The following is a 19,875-nucleotide window of genomic DNA, read 5'->3' as shown; positions in this document are numbered from 1 at the left end:
GCAGATAGTGCTCAGCTCGCCACACTTAATTCTGTCGTCAACTCTTCCATGAGACGTGTATCATGCGCAGCAGGTAGAGCGGCGGCTTCAGGCATTTTTCTCAGGTGGCAGGCCTGGATGCGCCTTTGTGATTTTGTGGAGTCCTTCAAGCCTTCCTTTGTGAATGCTCCTTTTGATGATTTCTCTTTTTTGGGCCTAAAGTTAGAGATGCTAACCAGGTGTGAACAAGAATGCAAGACCTTATCTGCCATTGGTGTGTGTTCTTCCACACCTATCAGACTGTTTCCTAAAGGTCAGAGAGGTAGTGGGAAAATGTGGCTCAGAAAATCACAGAGGTATTTCCAGGACACACAAGGTGAAAGTTCCCATAGAGGCAAAGGGTGGAACAATAACTGAAGACACCATCCTCATGGCAGGGGAGGCCCGCAAAATCAGGGATCCAGAAAATCTTTCTTTGGTAGACCTTTCCAGCGCTTCTGAAGGAGTCCCTGATTGCTCGCCTCTAGAGGCAGTTGGGGGGGGGGATCAATTGTCTCTGTACCACAAAACCTGGCAAAAGATAAATGACAAATGTGTGCAGTACATAATATCCAGAGGATATATCATTCCCTTCTCCTTCCCCACTCCCATAAACTGCTAAGTTCCAGATGTTTCACCCAGTCAAAAGGAACAAGCAACATTAGAAATCCAAAAGTTGCTAAGGAAGAGAGTCCTCCAAGAAGTCCCCGCAGACCAGAGAGGATCTGAAACTTAAGATTCTTTTTAGTTTCAAAGAAAACAAAGAACTGGAGACACATTTTGGACCTCAGCAATCTGAATAAATCTGTAAAAAAAAGACCAAGTTCTGGATGGTGACACTGTAGTCAATACTTCCATTTCTGGGGAGAAATACAATTGGATGTGCTCTATACATTTTCAGGATGCATACTACCACATGCGAATGGAAGGGTGATCCAGAAGGTACTTGCTTTTTCGACTATTAACCAGTCACTTCCAGTTTCGAGCTCTGCCTTTTGGTCTCACTACAGCCCTGAGAGTGATCACCAAGTGCATGGCAGTAGTGGTGGCTCACCTGAGATGGTGAGGATTCTGGGTATTTCCATATCTGGACGACTGACTCAATAACAGCCCCGACCAGGTATCTGCTCCAAGCCAGGGGACTATACCCTTCAACTCTGTTCCTCCGTAGGTATTACCGTAAACTACAAAAAATCTGCTCTAGAGCTATGTCAAAACTTAATCTTTATAGGAGCCGAGATAAACACAACCACAATGGTGGTAAGACTTCCTTCCACAAGACTGAGTAGATGATCTTCACCATCATGTAAGATTGTTAATCAGGAAGATGCGACCCTCTGCAAGACTGGTTCTTCAGGTACTGAGGAAATGGCTGCGTCAGTCATACTTATTCCCCTAGCTTGTCTTCTTATGAGAATACTTCAAATGGTTACTTTCTGCACAGTGGCAATCTAGGAACTTCCAATGTCACACAGTCACGATAACCAACTCCTGGAGAAAGGATCTCCAGTGATGGATTCACTCTCCATTAGTATCTCAAGACTGTCACTTCATCTCCAGGCCACAGTGACCACAGACGCTTCCCAGATAAGGAAGAGTCCATTATCTATGGAAGACAGCCCAAGGCATCTGACAAGAACACACGAGGCTCACTTGCATATAAACATCCTGGAGATGAGGGCAGTGCTTTTAGCATTGCAAGCATTTCAAGACCCACTCCCTCTAGGAGCAACAGCAATCCAGTCGGACAGTATGTCCTTTGTCTGGTACATAAACAGGGAGGAACCAGGTCTTACCCCCCTTTGTCAAGAAGCTGTGAGGGTCTGACAATGGGCTGCCACTTCCAACCATTTTCAGATAGCTATGCACATCCCTTGGAAATCCAGTGTGATTGTGGACAAATTGAGCAGAACCATTTTATGGCCTCATGAGTGGTCCCTTAACCAGGAAATAATGGAAGAGATCTTCTGGAAATGGGGCCAGCCTTGCTGCAATCTCTGTCTCACCCACCAATGCTAAATGTAGCAACTATTTTGCCCTGATCCCCCCCACAGGGAAATCACCAAGGGATGCACTTGTTCATGATTGGCTTCTGGGACTTCTTTATGCCTTTCCTCCAATCCCTCTAATCCCAAGTTTTTGCAGAAAGCAAGTTTATTGGAGACTACAGTAATCCTTATTGCCCCCTATTGGTCTCGTCAAATCTGGTTTCCCTTTTTTTCAGGCTCACCTTCAGGACAAACCATGGATTCTGGACCCTGCTGTGGACCTTCTGACTCGCCTGTTAGGAATGGCTCATCCAAACCTGGACAGTGTCAGACTTAACAGCTTGGCTGCTCCCGTTCCCCTGATCGCCAGGTTTCCCTCCCTTTCCTCTCCAGTCAAACATATTTTATCTTCCCATAAAACATCTACATGAAAACTGTACTGAAGTAAATGGAGGAGTCTTGTTACATGGGCCACCGAGAATCAGACCCTTTTTCTGCACCCGTGCATTCTATTCTAGAGTTTTTGACAAAACTTTTCAATGAAGGAGCTGTTGCAGCAACTATTAGAATTCAGTTGGCAGCAATTTCCCATTTCCATGTAGGAGAAAGTTCTGGAATTATGTCACACAGATTTTGTATAAAGCGTTTTTGAAAGGAACCATTATAAAGACCCCCCCATATAAAAATCAAACACCCCCTGGGATCTGAATTTCATCTTATCTAACATTATCTGTCCTCCCTTTGAACTATCAGCTACATGCGAGTTGAAATACCTCTTCTGGAAAACACACACTTTTTAGTGGCTGTTACTTCAGCCAATATTCTGAATTGCAAGCTTTGTCTGCCAAGCTCCCATACCTAGTTTTTCATAAGGACAGAGTTTCTTTATGCACTAACCCCTCATTTCTACCCAAAGGTGTCTCTGAAAGTAATCTCAACCAATCTATAAAGCTTGCCAGTCTTCTTCCCTAACTTCCAGAATAAAAGAGAATATTCACTGCATCTCCTATATGTTCATAGTTAACATTTCTACTTGCATAGAACTTTTGAAATTAGAAAATCAGATCAGCTCCATCTCTTATTCTGACATTAAAAAAGGTCACCCAGTCACAAAAATTACCTTATCTAAATGGCTTACAGTGTGTATATCCCACATTTATAATTCAAAGAGTAGAGCACTTCCAAGTAACGTTAAAGCTCATTCCACAAAGTCTTTAACTACGTCTTCAGCCTTTCAAGCAAGGTTACCATTGGATAATATCTGTGCTACAGCAACTTGGGCAAAACCTCTTGGCTTTATTGCACATTACAAAGTGAATTTGGTCTCTAGGAGTAGAGCCTCTTTCAGTTCTATGGTTCTGAGTAGTATTCTCCCATGAGCTTGGGACATGGTCCTATCAGTGAGAATAAAGTTGAGATTGATAACATCACATAAAGAAGTTAGTTACTTAGCGTAACTTTCCGTGTGTGTTGTCTATCTCGTCCTTTATTCTCACAACCCTCCCTCCATACCCCCTGCCTATACTCTCCATACCCCCTGCCCGTACTCCTGGGAGACAGAGTAGCATAATTTGGATACTGCAAGGCCATGTAGCCTCAGAATTTATACTTTGGTGTATATTTTGATATATGTTTATATATTTATACATACATAATTTTTCTGTTACCTCTGTAGGAGTACTAGGGGCAAACAAGATTTGAGGAAGCTAGGAGGTTGCATTATGGGTAAAGAAGGATCCCCACAAGCTTTGCTGAAGATCTCAAGGTTTTGAAATGGCCAAGACTGATCGATTCATCAGTGAGAATAAAGGACAAGATGGACAACACACATGGAATGTTACGGTAAGTACATAACTTTTTTCCTCTCCTCAGATGTCCCAAGAAACTGAATTTTTACAAGGCCTATTTAAGGCTATTTTGGCTGTCAAAGTACCGTCCTTTATATCTTATGCTCCTACTCCTTCAGCTACTCAGAAGAGAGATCTTTGAGACATCATCAGTGGAAGACCAGGCTGAGTCTGATCATTACATCCGAGTGACGCCTCCAGGTGCATCTGCAGTGAATGCTTGCTGATGCCTGCAGGCATCAAATATTGCTTATTCATATTTGTATCAATTCCAAAACCATGCTATGTACAAGGTTTTAAACAATTTCGTCTTAAAGCTTACTCAATGACAAACTCAACATCATTAATATTTGACCTCTGTCTAGTGCAGGTATGGAGATATGAACCGTTGTTTTAATTATATTAATTTATATATTTATAATTTTCACATTTTTCTAAATGTCTCAACAGCCAAGTAACAGAGAAACTCATAAGCTTCAATGAAAGCTGTCAGCTAGATGAATAAAATGCTGTTGACAGTATGTGTGTAACGTGAGTGGTTTCTGCCATATTGTAAGTTGTTTACAAAATATTACAAACATAATAGTTACTGTGTTTACTGTGACTTATAAAATTCAGTTTAAGACCTAGAACCTAAAGAATACTACCACTATAAAATAGTTTGCGCTGAATTGTTTGCAATGTATGCTTCTTTCATGACCCCTATGGTTCCAGAGATATGAGCGTTTGTTTGAAATATGAGGACATAATTTGATTCTGTCAAGACATAGGCTCCGCCCATTGGAAGTTACAGTGCAAACTTACTGCACTGCATTGGAGTGAATGAGATAAACACTCCCCAGGCCAAGTGGCCTCTGATGACGATACCTTGTCCCCTGATTTTCCTGTAGAGGAAATTTCCTTTTGGGGAGCAACACCTAACATGAAGCATTTTGAGTGAGACTCCAGACAAATTTCTGATGTACAAACAAAAATATTACAAGTTGCTAGAGGTAGATACTACTTACCCTACCCTTCACTTGCTTCCCCTGTTTTAGAAACTTTTCCACATGCCTTTGCATCCACTCCCTTGGCTTCTGATTCTCAACTCTCAGCACCTAATAGGTCTGCTGTATCTTATAGTACAACAATACTTAAAATTCTTGAAGAATCCTTTGGCAGATCCAAACCAACCATCTAAGCTTTTACCTGCTGCTAATGCCCGTCCCTCCAGTAAAGATAGCAAGACAATAGACAGGTTTTGGAAAAAGGTACACACTTCCTCCACCCTGGCCTTCACAGCTGATAAATTACTAGACGCAAATGACAAAATATTTACTGCCTAGTTACTGCCTAGTCTATCTAATATGAACAAAATTGTCTTCTCTGATAGGACTTGACATCAAGCAGCAGCCCATGTGTATGGTAGCTCAGGCTTCTCAAGTAGCTCGACATAGCATTAAGTGCAGTTGATGCTTCTTCCAGAGCAGCAGCTTCTAGATCTATCATTAAAAGGTTTGCATGACTTTGCTCATGGTCCTTACTGAGAACATTAAAGCTAAGCTCCTGGATCCCCTCCTGAATAGAGACGACTTATTTGGCCAAGTGGCTAGCCTATTTAAAGCCTTAGAAGAGCAAGGTACAGTTACGAAAGATTACAGTCAAATTTTCTTTTCTCTGATACCTGAGAACAGAAACTACCTGACTAAGCTCAACTCCTTCTCTTGCAAGGGCTGTGGCCCCCACAGAAGGGATAGAAAATGCCCACAGATATTCATGATAAACCAGATAGGGATTGTAAGTCTGGGAGGCCTCCATACCCAGACAAAGCAGCATGACTATTCCCTTTGCCCCCTCATTATTAGAAAGACTGACCTCATCTATTGTGACCTGGCAGCTGATCACTTCGTCCTTTCCATAATCCAGTGGAGTTACAGAATGACATGGAAGGACGATTCCACCATTCAAAGGTATCTCGACACCCCTGCCAAATTAGAGAAACCTCTTACTTCCTATCCTAAAATCCCTGCATGAACAAAGTGTAATAGAACCTATTCCTCATCAGGAAGTAGGAAGATGATTCTATTCCATACTTTTTCTGGAAAGGAGAGGAATGGAGACCTATACTGCATTTGTCCCTTCTCTGATGCCTTTCTAAAGGTCTCCTCATTCAAATTGTCACTCCAGACTCTCGAGTTTCGTCCTTCTCAGGCCTTCCTGGTGTCTGCTGACGAGGCCATAAGAAGGCTGAAGCATGGATGTCCACAGCTAGTGGGGTTTGGCTTTGCCTGAATTTGTCCATAACAGACTTAAAAATGGAAAACAAGTCATGGACATTCAGAACTGCCATATAGCTGAAACACATGATGTCCTTAAGGGGTTATTTGCATATATCCCATGGTACATCTTATGCAAAGTTTTTCAACCTGCTCATCACTGTCTCGTTTCTCTACTTTAGCCCTTTGGATTGTCACAGCCATAAAGTATTCACAAAATGCCTGGCACCAGACCTTGCCTTTTTCAGAACTCTAGCAATTCAAATATTCCAGTATCTAGATGACCTGTTAATACAGGCAGCCTCTCAGCATATCTTTCTACAGTATCTCCACTTCAATATCTTCCTTCTAAAGAGTCTGGAGTTCACAATAAATTTTAAGTCCACATTGGATCCTACCCAAGACCTAGTCTTTCAGGACTACAGGCTGGACATGCAACTCATGCCAACCTTTGTTCCTCAAGAAAAAGTACAGGCCTTCTCCAGCTACTTCCAGTCTCTACTGCCCCTTCTAATCTGCACTGTGAGGAAAGTTCTCAAGTCCCTGAGATTAATGGAGGTAATGATGCCCATGGTGCCCTTTGCAAGCCGCCATGTAAGAAAGATTCAATGGTACCAAAAAATCTGTATGGTCCCAGTATTCCTATTCTGAACACTCCAGTTCTTTCTTTTCTAATGAGAGAATTTCTGTGGTGGATATCACAGGTAGACCTCAACCCAGACCTTTCTTTCAAGCTGTAGATACCTCACCAGGACCTGCACACAGACTCTTCAGATGTAGCCTGAGGGGCATGGACAGGCTCTCTGAGAGTCCAGGGGCAATGGTAACCAAATTGGAAGACAGAGGACATCAGCCTGAAGGAAGTGCGGGCACTGAATTCAGGTCCTCCAGATTTTAACTCGCACTTGGTTTCCAAGTCACCTCAGAATTTTCACAGACAACACTACATTCATGTGGTACCTACACTGTGAAGAGGGAGAGGTTGCAAAATGTTTGTCATCTATGTAGATCAACTCTTCTAGCATGTGATGGGCCATAAAAGCAAATCTGTCCCTGCAAGCAGTCTGCATTCCCTCTCAGTACAATGTCCTGGCAGATTTTCTAAGCAGATCAAGGGAAGACATTCACAAATGGATGCTGAACAGAGAGGTCTTGGAGGCATGGTCCATAAGTGGGGTATTCCTCAGATAGACCTATTGGCCTCCATTCACAACAGGCAGTTATGGGGAGCTATTTTGTTCCAAGACTTTTTGCAATCCGGCATGAAGGATGGATGGCATGCCCTTTCCTCAGTAAGGACGGTTTTTTTATGCCTTCATCTTGCCCCCCCCCCTCCCCAAGGTCTTGTTAAAGATCCAGAAGGACAAACCATAAATCTTGCTGGTGACTCCCATTTAGCCCAGACAGCCAGGGTTCATCAGTGGAAGTTACCCCACAGAGTGGGCTTGCTCATGCAACACAAAGGCTCTGTACTTCCCAGTCTATCTGTCAGCCTAACATTGTGGATGATAGCAGTTTGGTTCCTTTCAGACACCAGTTTTTGCAGGGAATGCTGAAGGTTGAAATCTGCTACTAAAAAGTCTTATTTATCCAAGTGGAACATATTTTCTGCCTGGTGTTATGCTAGAAAACAAGATCATTTACTAACTGTGGTTCCTACTATTCTCTGTTTCCGTGAGCTGCTAAAAGCTGGTCTAGTCTACGCCTCAGTTAAGGCAAACTTAACAGCCATTTCTGCATGCTTACCTCTAGACCACCAATACTGTCCAAGCTTGAGGTAAAGCAGTTTCTTAAAGGCATCCTTCATTCAAAACCACCTAGGAAAGTTATTCCACCTGCTTGTGGCCCTAAGTTTGTCTTAAAGCTCGCTGAACAGCCCTTTGAACCAGCAGCTTGTGTTTCTCTCAAATTTTGTACTTGGAAAACCATTCTTTTAGTAGCAGTTTAGCTAGAAGGCCACCTGAGCTGCAAGCCCTGATGGCATTTCCTCCCTTCCTTACCATTCATAAGGACAGAGATTCGCTGAGGGCCAGTCCTTCATCTGCTTAAGGTGATTAGTGACCTGTCACTCAATCAGGCTGTCAGTCTTCCTGCCTTTTCCCTAACCCTCAGAACAAGGGGAGGTGCTAATCCTTCATTCTCTAGATATGTACAGGCAACTTGGATTTTATGTGGATAAAACCAAGGCCACTTGCAAGACAGACCAGTTGTTTGCTTCATTCCTGGAAGCCAACTTGGGGTACCCCATCCCTTGTCAGACTGTTGCTAACTGGATCTCTAAAAGTCATTTCATTTTGCTATACCCACCATGGGAAATCTTTATTCTTCTCTGTAAAAACCCATTCCATTAGAGCAATTGCCTCCTCTGGAGCGTTACACAAAGGCATTGATATCCAGACCCATGCTAGAAACAGAAACTAAGTCTTCTGTACATACCTTTACCAAACACTATAGGGTAGATTTATTTATTTAACATTTGTTTACTGGGAAAGTCCAGCTAGGGCAGAGCCCATTTTCAGTGAAAGCCTGGGGAGAAACACTGCAGACACGTCTTTGGGATATGGGAGGAAACCAGAGTACCCAGAGGAAACCCACACAAATGCAGGGAGGACATGCAAACTCTGCACAGAAGGCAGAGGAAACCCACACAAATGCAGGGAGGACATGCAAACTCTGCACAGAAGGCATCCCAGCTGAGAATCGTACCAGAAAACCTCTTGCTGTGAGGCGACAGTATTAACTGCTGCACACTGCGCTGCCCAAGATGCCTTTTCTAGACCAGATCCATTCTCTTTGGACTTATTGACAGTCCGCGCGCCCCCCCCCCCATGCCTGATCCATCCACTTATACCATTCTCTAAGCATTGGGACTCGCCCAGTAGTTTGGAGTACTTTTTGATAGTGATTTAAGGAAGGACATAGTACAGTTGTGTAAGAACTTAACATGTCAATAGATGCACTATTGATCTCTGTTTCAGTATTCTTCCAATGCTTCCATCCTCTTCTGTGCCTTTAACTAGGTTTTTGTCTTAGTTCTTATGTACCTGAGAGGGAGCCATTCTCTACCTTCTCCCCTGACCTTACTTTTCTTGTATCCTCAGGTGACCCCAGGTCTTCTGACTTTCAGGTAGTCAAAGGTTTTATGGTCATATGTCCACTTGTGTACCTTTATGCCTGTGGGCTAGGGCATATGTTGGATGTATGCTCTATGGGAAGTTTTGACTTTGGTATCCCAGCTGGATGTCCAGATTATTTAGGAAGATAACCCAACAGTTTGGAATAGTGCAACAGTGATTAGTGGGACATCTACTGAAATGGTAAGTTTTTGCCCAGTTGTACTTTAAAATGCGTGTTGCGTGGCACATAGAGGTTCGTGGGCATACTGCAGCTTCCTATGGTTTTCTGTAGAGGCTTTGTATATGCAGTACTGTCTGCTTTTCTTTAGGCTGTCAGGAATACTGGTATTTGACAAACACCTCTCAGTTCTGGCAGTAATCCTTGCAGGGTTATCAGCTACTTTGCATGATTTCCTTCCAAGAGTTGTCTTATGTGCTCCTACCTAGATCAGCTTCTTGTATGGTTCTCTAAGCAGAAAATAATCAGTCATGTACTCTGTTCAGAGGGTCCCACTTATGGAAGTGTTGCAAGGGTTCTGAATGGGCAGAACCTTCTTAACCATGGATCAACTAGGTTCTGAATGGACAGAACCTTCTTACCCGTGGATCATCTGCAGGAGCTGGCAGCTATGTTGGAACGACTTTCTTGTGCAGTGGTTCTTGCATCATTCCTTCACACCACTCACTATTTAAAAAAAAAAAAATCCTTTTTTTGAAATTTTAATTTTTTTTTTTCTGCTCAATAATCCAATCAAGAGAAGCCCAAGGCAAGGAAAGAGAGAGTAAAGAGAGAAGAGGGTGGTGAAGAGGGTGGGCCATATTCATCACTGTTGGCTTGTAGTTCACACCTGAAAAGAATTAATTTCTTTTGTAAACTGCAGTGTGACTCAGAGCTGTCTGTGTACTTTTTTCTCACCCTCTCATACCAGCACTATGAGTTAATTTAATTCCATGTTCCTGCATTCAAAACATTGGTAGTCATCTAACAATCACTTGACAGTTGTTGTTATTTGTCTTTCGGCTTTTTCTTGTTAGGGGTCGCCACAGCAGAACTCCGATCCGCTAATGATTGGCAGTTGTTTTTTTTTTTTTTATGGTGTTGAGTTGCCAGCCAGATGCCCAACCTTCAACGAAGGCACGCTCATTCAACGCATTTCTTTCGAACGCCCACTCGACCGTGGGGAGGACATGCAGACTCCTCACAGAAGGCACTCCCATCCCAAGCCGAGAATCGAACTGGAGAACCTCTTGCTGTGAGGCAGCAACGCCACTGTTGCACCACAGCGGAAGTACTTGACAGTTATGTTAAAAAAAAAAAAAAAAGCCTTTCCCAGTTACTTATGCCCACATTATATGACACTGACTGTCTTAATCTTTTATTTCAGCATCTCAGCGTAGGGACTTAAGTAGTTGCCCAGTTCCTTGATGGCAGCTGTCTGAAATAAGGAATGACATCTTTCTCAAGATGCTCTTTTAAAACAAAAGCAACAAAGTGGAAGTTCAACATTTTTCTCGCCACTAGCTTGCACGTTGAATTCAAGCAAACTGTACTTCTGCTCCCTACCCCCACTGTACTCTATCAAGATCTGAAACATGCACATTCCCCTTCTGAGCTGAGCCATCATCTCAAGACAAGCCCTAGTTCCTCTACAGCTTCTAATTCTCATGTAGCTCAGTGGTATTTTCAGTTTATGGTTATATTTTCATTATTTTTGAAATGTAGTTTCAACTGGTTTTATCTGTTTGGTCTTAGCTTTATAAATTGCAGCACCGGGGTGATTCCAGAACTGCTGTAAAGTGTAGCATGGGGATAGTTCCAGAACTACCGTCTAAAATCACATCCTAGATTAATGAAATTATTATAAAAATGTACATGGAACCTTTCAACTGAAAAAAAATTTAAACCACCATAGCTGTGATCTTGTGTTTAGCAGTCACGTTGTCATAACACTGCTTTTTTTTCAGGATTTTAGTTGTAGGTTTACAATATTTTTGATTCTTAAGACCAGCTTCTTATTTTGAGAAAACTGTTTTATTCAGATCAAGTCATCATCTTATTCTATAGCCCAAATGTGGATTTCATATTTGTATAGTCCCAGGAAAAGACCATTATTTTCTGATGATCTTGTACTTGGTCTGAATCATGAAAAGAGGGGCACTGCAGATCTTAAACTGATACACATCCACGTAACTATGCAAAGTTAACCTTCTAACCTGGGTAATTTCTAGTACTTTGTTCCCAGATGTCAACATTACCTTTTCAGAGGGTTTCACAATTGCAATAGCTATCCTTTTTTTCAGTATCTAAATCAAAATAGTATATTGCAAGCAAGAATTGCATTTTACTGAGTGAACCTTATGAGCAGTTAGGTTGGCTTTACTATTTCTAATGCAACTCACATTATATATAATTTTCAGTGTAAACCATGTCATTTCATTGGCAACAATGAATTTAATTTTGCTATTACTGGAAATATTTTCATATTTTATTTACAGAATATTATTCACATCTCACCCATCCACAGGAAAATAAGTAAATAGCATAAGGTATTGCAGCAAAACGTTAAGCATTAACCATTCTGTTAAGACCTTACATGTTATGAAAGGTTAGTTCAGTAGCTGTTTCTTTACCAGTAGGAATTCTGCAGTTAACATGTCCTATTGGCCTTTATGGAAGTACTGGGATTAGAAAGCCCTTAGAAAAGAGTATTTGATACACGTTTCTTTTTTATTAGTATTTTATCTGAGCGGTAATAAAAATGTGCAGGACTAGCAGTGTCCTTTGGATTGACTAGATTAGCAATGGCCTTTAAGTTTGTATACGAAGTTACAGCTTTTAATATTCAATGGCTCAGCCTTTGTCTTGTCTCTGTTGGGCAGTTGCACTGGCTTGGAATTCCATAGAGGATCACCTTAAAGCATTTTGTCACGTGCTGTGAACAAATAGCTAAAAATATGCAGAGTAGCCATTTGAACTTCTGCCAGCATCTTTTCTTGGTGTCCCGCTTAACAATAAGCAGAGCTAATAATAAACCAGTAGTTGTGATGTTACCCTTGCTAACAGGCTCCATTTCTCGTGGCAGTCTGACACAGACATGGTAAGTGTGTTGGAATTGGTTTTGTTGAGTTAGGGACACATTTTCTGTTGTAAATCATTTGCGGGTTGTCTTGTGCCTTTAGAAAAGTTTGTACACATGGCAGCTGAAGTGTGCTATCTTGAAATTATCACAATCAAGATAAGAACATCTAGAATCACCTCTTCATATACTATATTGTTGAAATTCAAAGAACTGCTGGATAAACAGACTTTATTAATTACCTAACAACTACACATCACATTTCTTTCTGTTTAAAAAGCTTCATTTTATAGTAGACACCATTGTAAATATTTATTTTAGTTTATTATTCTTTTAGATATGTATATTTGTTTTATCATATATTAATGTTTTGTAAAAAATTTCAATAAAAACAGTTGAGAAAAAAGGAAAGTACTTGTAGGAAGGGAAATTCACGTATCTTCCACAAGCTAAAACTGGTAAATCATTGCATAGAATACCAAAGAAAAGTAGATCAGAACATCCAGAAACAGTCACAGATAGCATAGTTGTAGAATGCAGCTTCTCGTAGTCTGACATTACTTATATGTGTATTGACATTATTAATGTCCCTCTTACAAAGGAAACAGTCTTCAGTCAAGTTTTTTTTTTTAATTTGTGGAGAATAAGACATTTTAATGAGTCACAAGGCAATCTTTTTTTCTGTGTGTGTGTATTTAAGTGTACTGGTCAGTTAACTCAGGACAGATGCCTTTTGAAAGAGCTATCCTTTTTCAGTCACCAGTAATGTTTCTGTGGTGGTCTGTGGGTCCTCATTTCCAGCTTGGTAAATGCTGCAGAGTTGTAGTGTGAAACATTTTACTGCATTAATCCGTGAGTGAATTTCACTTATTTCACATAACTAAATAGCTCTGAGTAGAGCATAAATGGAAGATTGTTTTCTTTTGATGTTTCTGTACCACATTGAGGTGAAGACTCAAATTCCATCATTCTGTACTACATTTCCCTTCTTGCTCACCTCTTTGCAGACTTCTAGTTTCATTCAGTTTATAACTGTTTGTTTCCCGTCTGCTTACATTCATTTTGTCCTTTAGTTTTCACTTTCATTTGTAACATTTACTGTGATTTCATAGTTTAATTTGCCCATATGAGCTTCAGTTTCAAACTGCAATTTTAACAGTTAGTGATTCCATAATTAGAGCTTTCAGGTCATGATCTTAAAGCTAGCTTACATGGTCACAACATGCGTAGTCATACCTGTTCACCCGTTTTCTCAGGTTACCTTTGTGCTTTGCTCAGCCTGTGAATCTGATATCTTTTCTGGAAAGACAAGACACTGCAAATTCAGATGTACATATTGATCAAAAAATGTTTCTTATAATATATTTCTATTACTTGCTGTGCATTGACATAGACCAAAAATGCTCGCTCACACACACACACACACACACACACACACACACACACACAGGTGTACATACATGTGAGTGACTAACCTCATGTCAACAGTAGCAAATTTCATTGAATAGTGTACTCTGCAAAGTAAGCTGTCTTGCACCTGTCATCACACTGAGCATTTGATGTACTGTACCACTGTGTATGTGTGTGTGTATATATATATATATATATATATATATATATATATATATATATATATGTGTGTGTGTATGTATACACACACACACACACACACACATGTATTTGTATACATACACACATTATCTATATGTATAAAAGATGTGTGTGTGTGTGTGTGTGTGTGTGTGTGTGTGTGTGTGTGTGTGTAAACTGGAGTACCCGGAAGAAACCCACGCAAATGCGGGCAGGACATGCAGACTTCGCACAGAAGGCAGTCCAGCCGATAATCAAACTGGCGAACCTCTTGCTGTGAGGTGGCAACGTTAACCACTGCACCACCCAAATAAACTGCTCAACAGACCATTTTCAACCATTACTTGGGCACCGTGATGCAAGATACAAACATAATATTATACACAGACTAAAGAATGCATAATTCTGCATAGTACAATAACAAAGCAGCAAGACTACATTTGTTATTTACAGTAGTAAATGCAAATGTGGTGATATTTACAGTATGTGCAATTAAAATAGAAATTCAACCGACTGTTATAGTAAGTAGCTAGGACGGAACAAGAGGGACACCAGCCCCCTGTCTGAAATGTTGGGGGTGCGATCTGCCAATTGGTCTTTGTAATACTGGCTTCTAAAAGCCCAGTATTACATTTGCGATCAGACCTGAACGCTATACCGCTCCTTGTGTGGTTTAAACTGCTTGCTGCAGTTTAAAAAAAATCCTTTTTTTTTTTTTTTTTTTTTTTATAACTAAAACCTGGGTGCTGTAGTCTTCTCTCTGCAGGAATGGGGTAAACTGTAGAAACTGATTGCTCCAGTTTAAAAATATTTTTTTAAACTAAAACATGAGCTCTGAAGAGCTCTGTGGTAGCAGGTATATACTGCAGCAACAATTTGCTACAGTTTAAATGAAGAAACAGGACTTGAATGCCTGGGCTGAAGGGGGTGAGGTGTCATGCATCTGGCCACCTGGTTGGTCTGCCAGAAGAAGAAATGTTTTTAGTGGTTGTAACTGTAATAATCTGATCACTTACAGTGAAGTGTTTTTATTTATTTTTTTCCCCCGTCTTCACTTGAGCTGAGGGGGGGTGCAGTGCTGGATCATAGCACTGGCACCGAGTGCTAATTGAACCAGCTGTGGTTCTAATTGGTCATTTGTTAACAGTATGTCTTTACAAGAAAGCTATGACTACATTGTGAGCTGCAAGGACTAATCTTTGTCACAGAAACAAGAGCATTGGATGTCCTTAAACAGTTGTTCTTTTACTTTTATTTTCTAAGTAATTGAAGTGTTGACTTCTGCGGTGGTGCAGCGGTAGCGTTGTTGCCTCACAGCAAGAGGTTCTCCCGTTCGATTCTCGGCTGGAATGCGAGGAGTGCCTTCTGTGTGGAGTCTGCATGTCCTCCCCGCGGTTGGGTGGGCGTTAGAAAGACATGCGTAAATGGGCGTGCCTTCGTTGAAGGTTGGACGTCGAGCTGGCATCTCGGCGTTCGTGAAAATCTACTGCCAATCATTAGCGGACCGGGGTTCCACTGTGGCGACCCCTAACTGGGAAAAGCCGAAAGAACAACAATTGAAGTGTTTTCTGCTGCTCTACTTCTGCATGTAGCCAATTCCAAACATGTGGAGGTTTGAAACAAGGTCTAATGAGGGTAGTAGTATCTTCTTGGTTGTCAGTAAGTATGTAGTTAGGCTACTTGATTTGTATGTTTGTTTTCATGAAGGCACCGTATCCAATTTTTACTAGCTTGTAGATTTGACAGCTGAGTAGAAACATGCATGTCATTTACAGGAGGCCAGTTGTGCTGCTGTAGAAGCTGGCAGTGATGAATTTCAGGTTCTACAAGAACAACATCTGCAGATTTTGTTTATGGTAGTTTGTATTTTACATTTGTTTGAGCTGGAATGTAGGGTTACAAGAAGTAGCTTATATTTGATTTTGGGGATAATGATGTTTTAGCCAGAGCATTGCGATCTCTAGGCTGTATTGCAAAGCTTTAGTTTTGAGAGTGTTTTGATAGTAATGTCAGTGTAGTTGGCTAATGAGAGAGTATGTCAGTGGTGATCCCTAGATACTTGTGTTCTGTTACTGTAGTGGTAGTGGGTTGTTATCTGCATCAGTGATAGATTTGGGGATTTAGGATGTTTTTACGGGGTGCCAAATATGGTGATATATTCTAGGGGTTTGATTAGAAGCATACTTATGCTTGTCCAGTGACAATAGTCTGTAAGGGTACACTGTAGTTTCTGTTGAATAATCAATGTTCTTACAAGATTCAAGCAGTAAGTTACAATCTGCATGACCAAGATGAGGTGGGGTAGATCAGTGGATATATAATTGAAGAGTAGTAACAATAATACTGATTGAAGGACAGATCCTTGTGGGACTCCTGTATTAATAGTGCCTTCATTCAAAAGACAGGTTCTTAGGTGTACTAGTAATATTCTGGCTTTGCAGGTAATTTTAAAACCATCTTATTGTATTTGAGCCAAAATTTAATTTGCCAAGTTTGTAGTGGAGTAGGTTTTGTTTTACTCTTTGAAATGCTCTTATCATATCAAGACAAGCCAAATGGCCTGATTGACGAGGACAGAAGAGCTGATGGTGGTCTGCAGGCAACAGGAGCACACAAAACAGGTTGGGCTAGTGGCATTAAATTAGGTATCGACGAGATACAGTTTATGTTGGGAAGGGAAACTGGAAGGAACTGGTCTAAGAGGTGAGGAAATTCCTGGAATGCCAGTGTTCATAAATTTGCTGTACAGTTTGAAGCTGTCTTGGTTGTGGCTGATGTTGGTCCTAGCAGAGAGAATTTGCTTTATATTCCTGAGACTTAGCACCTTGTGTGTGCCCATGTAAAGTAGTTGCACATGGTATAGTTTGTAGAACTGTCCCTGACAGTTATGTTAAACATAATTTGACATGGCTCACTTTTTGTATTACATTCAGCATACCTTTTTATTTTGTTTTTTAGCCTTGGTGACCGTGGATTTGGCAGTTTGTTTTAAAATCAAATTTAGCAACTGTATTTCATGAGTACATAGGTGGTACAGCGGTAGCGTTGTTGCCTCACAGCAAGAGTTTCTCCTGTTCGATTCTCAGCTGGAGTGCCTTCTGTGTGGAGTCTGCATGTTCTCCCCGTGGTCGAGTGGCCTCCGAAAGACATGCGTGAATGGACGTGCCTTCGCTGAAGGTTGCGCGTCAGGCTGGCAACTCGGCACCATAAAAAAAAATCTACTGCCAATCATTAGCGGACCGGAGTTCCGCTGTGGCGACCCCTAACCGGGAAAAGCCGAAAAGACAAACTTCATGAGTACATAAAGTCCAGCTGTGTGGGATAGAAGTTGACTTTCCTAGAAATATTTGCTGGTACTTTTTCTGTAGAATTCTTTGCATTTAAGCTGTTTAATGCTTTTGGTCACAAAAGATAACATTCCTGTGTGTGTATCGTAGGTATTAGAAAATAAAATGGACTTCACAATTTTCATAGAGGAGCCATTATTTTTTCCTCAGTTTACTTTTGGAAGTCCAAAGTGAACATATTTTATCCATTATTGGCATCAGTCCCCCCAGGATGGGTGTTCAGTCCTAGACCTCTCACACCCAGCATCTTGGCCAGTTCCTGATGACCCAGAACTATTAAATAACTTTGGTTTCTTGGAACTGTAGTCAGGGCTTCATCTCCTTTAAACCACAGATCTGGCTGCAGAAAATATTTTTAAGTTTAACTGCAGAGGGTATCCTGTAACAGAAACCATTAGTTGTATAACTACGATTCCAGTCTAGACTTCCAGTGGTACTAGACATACACATTCAGAGGAAGTTAATTACATTAGTAACAATATAGGTGAGTGGTGGTTTGGTCCCAACTTCTCACTGAAGTTGTCTAATCCAGATTTTTTGTGCAAGGTATTGTAGGAATATAATGACAGTTTTGCAGGTGTAATCTATTCTGGAATAAACTGTTAACAAAAATATTACATATACCATGAATTGCAACATTTAGATTGAAATGGTGCTTTTCTACCAGCCAGGAGGAACTGCAATTTTTCTGTGAATATTTTAATTTTCACAGAACTGAGGTAGTCCAACTTTCTACTTCCCTCTATGACTTCTGCAGATGCTTTTTAGGGTTGCTGAAAAAACATTGTGGATAGTTGCCATGGTCAAAGAGGCACGGTTTTGGTTTATTCTTGTACCTGACTAACATTACTGTAAAATCAGAATTTAATTTAACTGAGCTTACGCATTTATGAAGTACTAATTTTCTTATATGTATGTTTAGCATAATTTTTGTGATCTTTATCAATACAGGGTATGCCAGAGCAATGGGCCCGATTACTGCAAACCTCCAACATTACCAAATTAGAACAGAAGAAAAATCCTCAGGCAGTCTTAGATGTCCTAGAATTCTACAATTCTAAAAGAACTTCTAACAGTCAAAAGTATATGAGCTTTACAGGTAAGGAATATAATTTGTGTTGTTTTTATTTCCATGGTACTGATTGGTCCAGCTGTTAAAAGTTTTATAATACCACCTAGCTAACTGTCGAAAGGTGTATGAATCTGGCCTTTTTAAAGTGTAGCCCTGTGTAAAGTTTTACATTCAAGGGTGGCATGTCATGTGTTTGTTGTGGAAGGTATTTTTTATTCATATGATGAGGAACATTGCATTGTCTGTAGATGAACCTAGTGACAGGTTACACACAATCTTTGAAGTTAGCATTTTTTTTATTTATTGCTATTTACCAGTAAAGACTGACTGGGCACAAGATCTGTTTTTAGCGGAGGCCTTGGGAGAAATGCTCCATTTTATAGAATGGGTAGCAAGCAAGATTTACATAACAGGTGTACGTACATAAGACTAGTAATGATATGACAGTTAATCAAAAATAATAAATTGCATACACAGAATAGTAAATGAACATACGTAGAATTGTAATGATGTGACAGTTAATGAAAACATGGCAGTTCAGTGAAGATTACAGTAAAATATTCTAATATTAAGCTGGTTAAGAGCCTAGTTACTTTAAAATGGAGTCAATAATACTGAGTAGGAAACAGTGAAGTAATTATAAGATGAAGATGGTTACAAGTTATGAAGGAGTTTTGAGAACGTAAGTTATTGGGTAAGTTAGCATTACCAGATTGAAAGAAAGTTGCTTGCAAGGAAAGTGAGAGCTTGTTAAGGTTTTGTATAAATCTTTATTGAAGAATTTACAAAAATGCAGAAAGTAAAAAAAAACAGTACCAAAAAAATGGGAGCCCATCCATCCAAAACTGTAGGTCACCTGATAATAAGGATAGTAATTTTAGATGAACGTGTACAGATACAAACACCTCAACAGAAAGAAGAACATAATCATAGCCTAGTACTTCTCAGCATGCAAAGTTTTTTAAACTTTATTACAAAGCGTTTTCTTTTGGATCGTTTTTTTAACAAAACTCAGAAAATGTGGAGTACAAGTACTCTGAAGTGACAACCACACTGTCTCCGTTTCTAAGGCAAAAAAAAAAACAAAAACTGTAGCAGTCATTTGCACAAACCAGGCCACATTGTAAATATTGAAGCCAGTTTGCCTGCTCTACTGCTGGGCCCACTAATCAAACTCCAGTCATCTTGGTTTGCAGTCAGAGGTCCATCTCTGTGCAGCATGGAGCCAGGCACATTTAGATAAGATTTTGTAGTCTTACAAACTTGAGTCCAATTCCATGGATGATGTCACCTTGGGTCTATATTGCAAGCTTGAAAGCCCTAATAACCGAATACAAAAATGCTGACACACATTCCACGAACTGCGAATACACCGAATGCCCTAAACCGTGAAATTCAAAAGCTCGAACCGTCATACGTGTCCCCCCGCCCACTACATACTACCTACCCAAACAAACTAAACACATACATACACTAACCAAAACCCTACTTCTAACCGTAAACTAAACCCTACTTCTAACCCTACACTACATCTTGCATATATCACCATCTATGCACTTACCGTA

General features: G+C 40.5%; 1 protein-coding gene across 2 annotated transcripts in view; it reads left to right on the top strand.

Moving 5' to 3' along the window:
• Positions 1 to 19,875, top strand: part of PAK1 (p21 (RAC1) activated kinase 1) — a 1,330,007-nt gene that overhangs the window by 730,854 nt on the left and 579,278 nt on the right. For both annotated transcript variants that reach the window (XM_044073352.1, XM_044073351.1), the window contains exon 4: positions 18,190 to 18,337. In XM_044073352.1, coding sequence (XP_043929287.1) covers positions 18,190 to 18,337 — 148 coding nt within the window. The remainder of the gene's footprint in view (positions 1 to 18,189; positions 18,338 to 19,875) is intronic.

The sequence above is a fragment of the Protopterus annectens genome, chromosome 5.part1, assembly GCF_019279795.1.
Source record: "Protopterus annectens isolate FY-2018-M chromosome 5.part1, PAN1.0, whole genome shotgun sequence".
Taxonomy (NCBI): domain Eukaryota; kingdom Metazoa; phylum Chordata; order Ceratodontiformes; family Protopteridae; genus Protopterus; species Protopterus annectens.
Note: the sequence above shows the minus strand (reverse complement) of the source record. Positions and strands in the feature narration are given on the sequence as shown.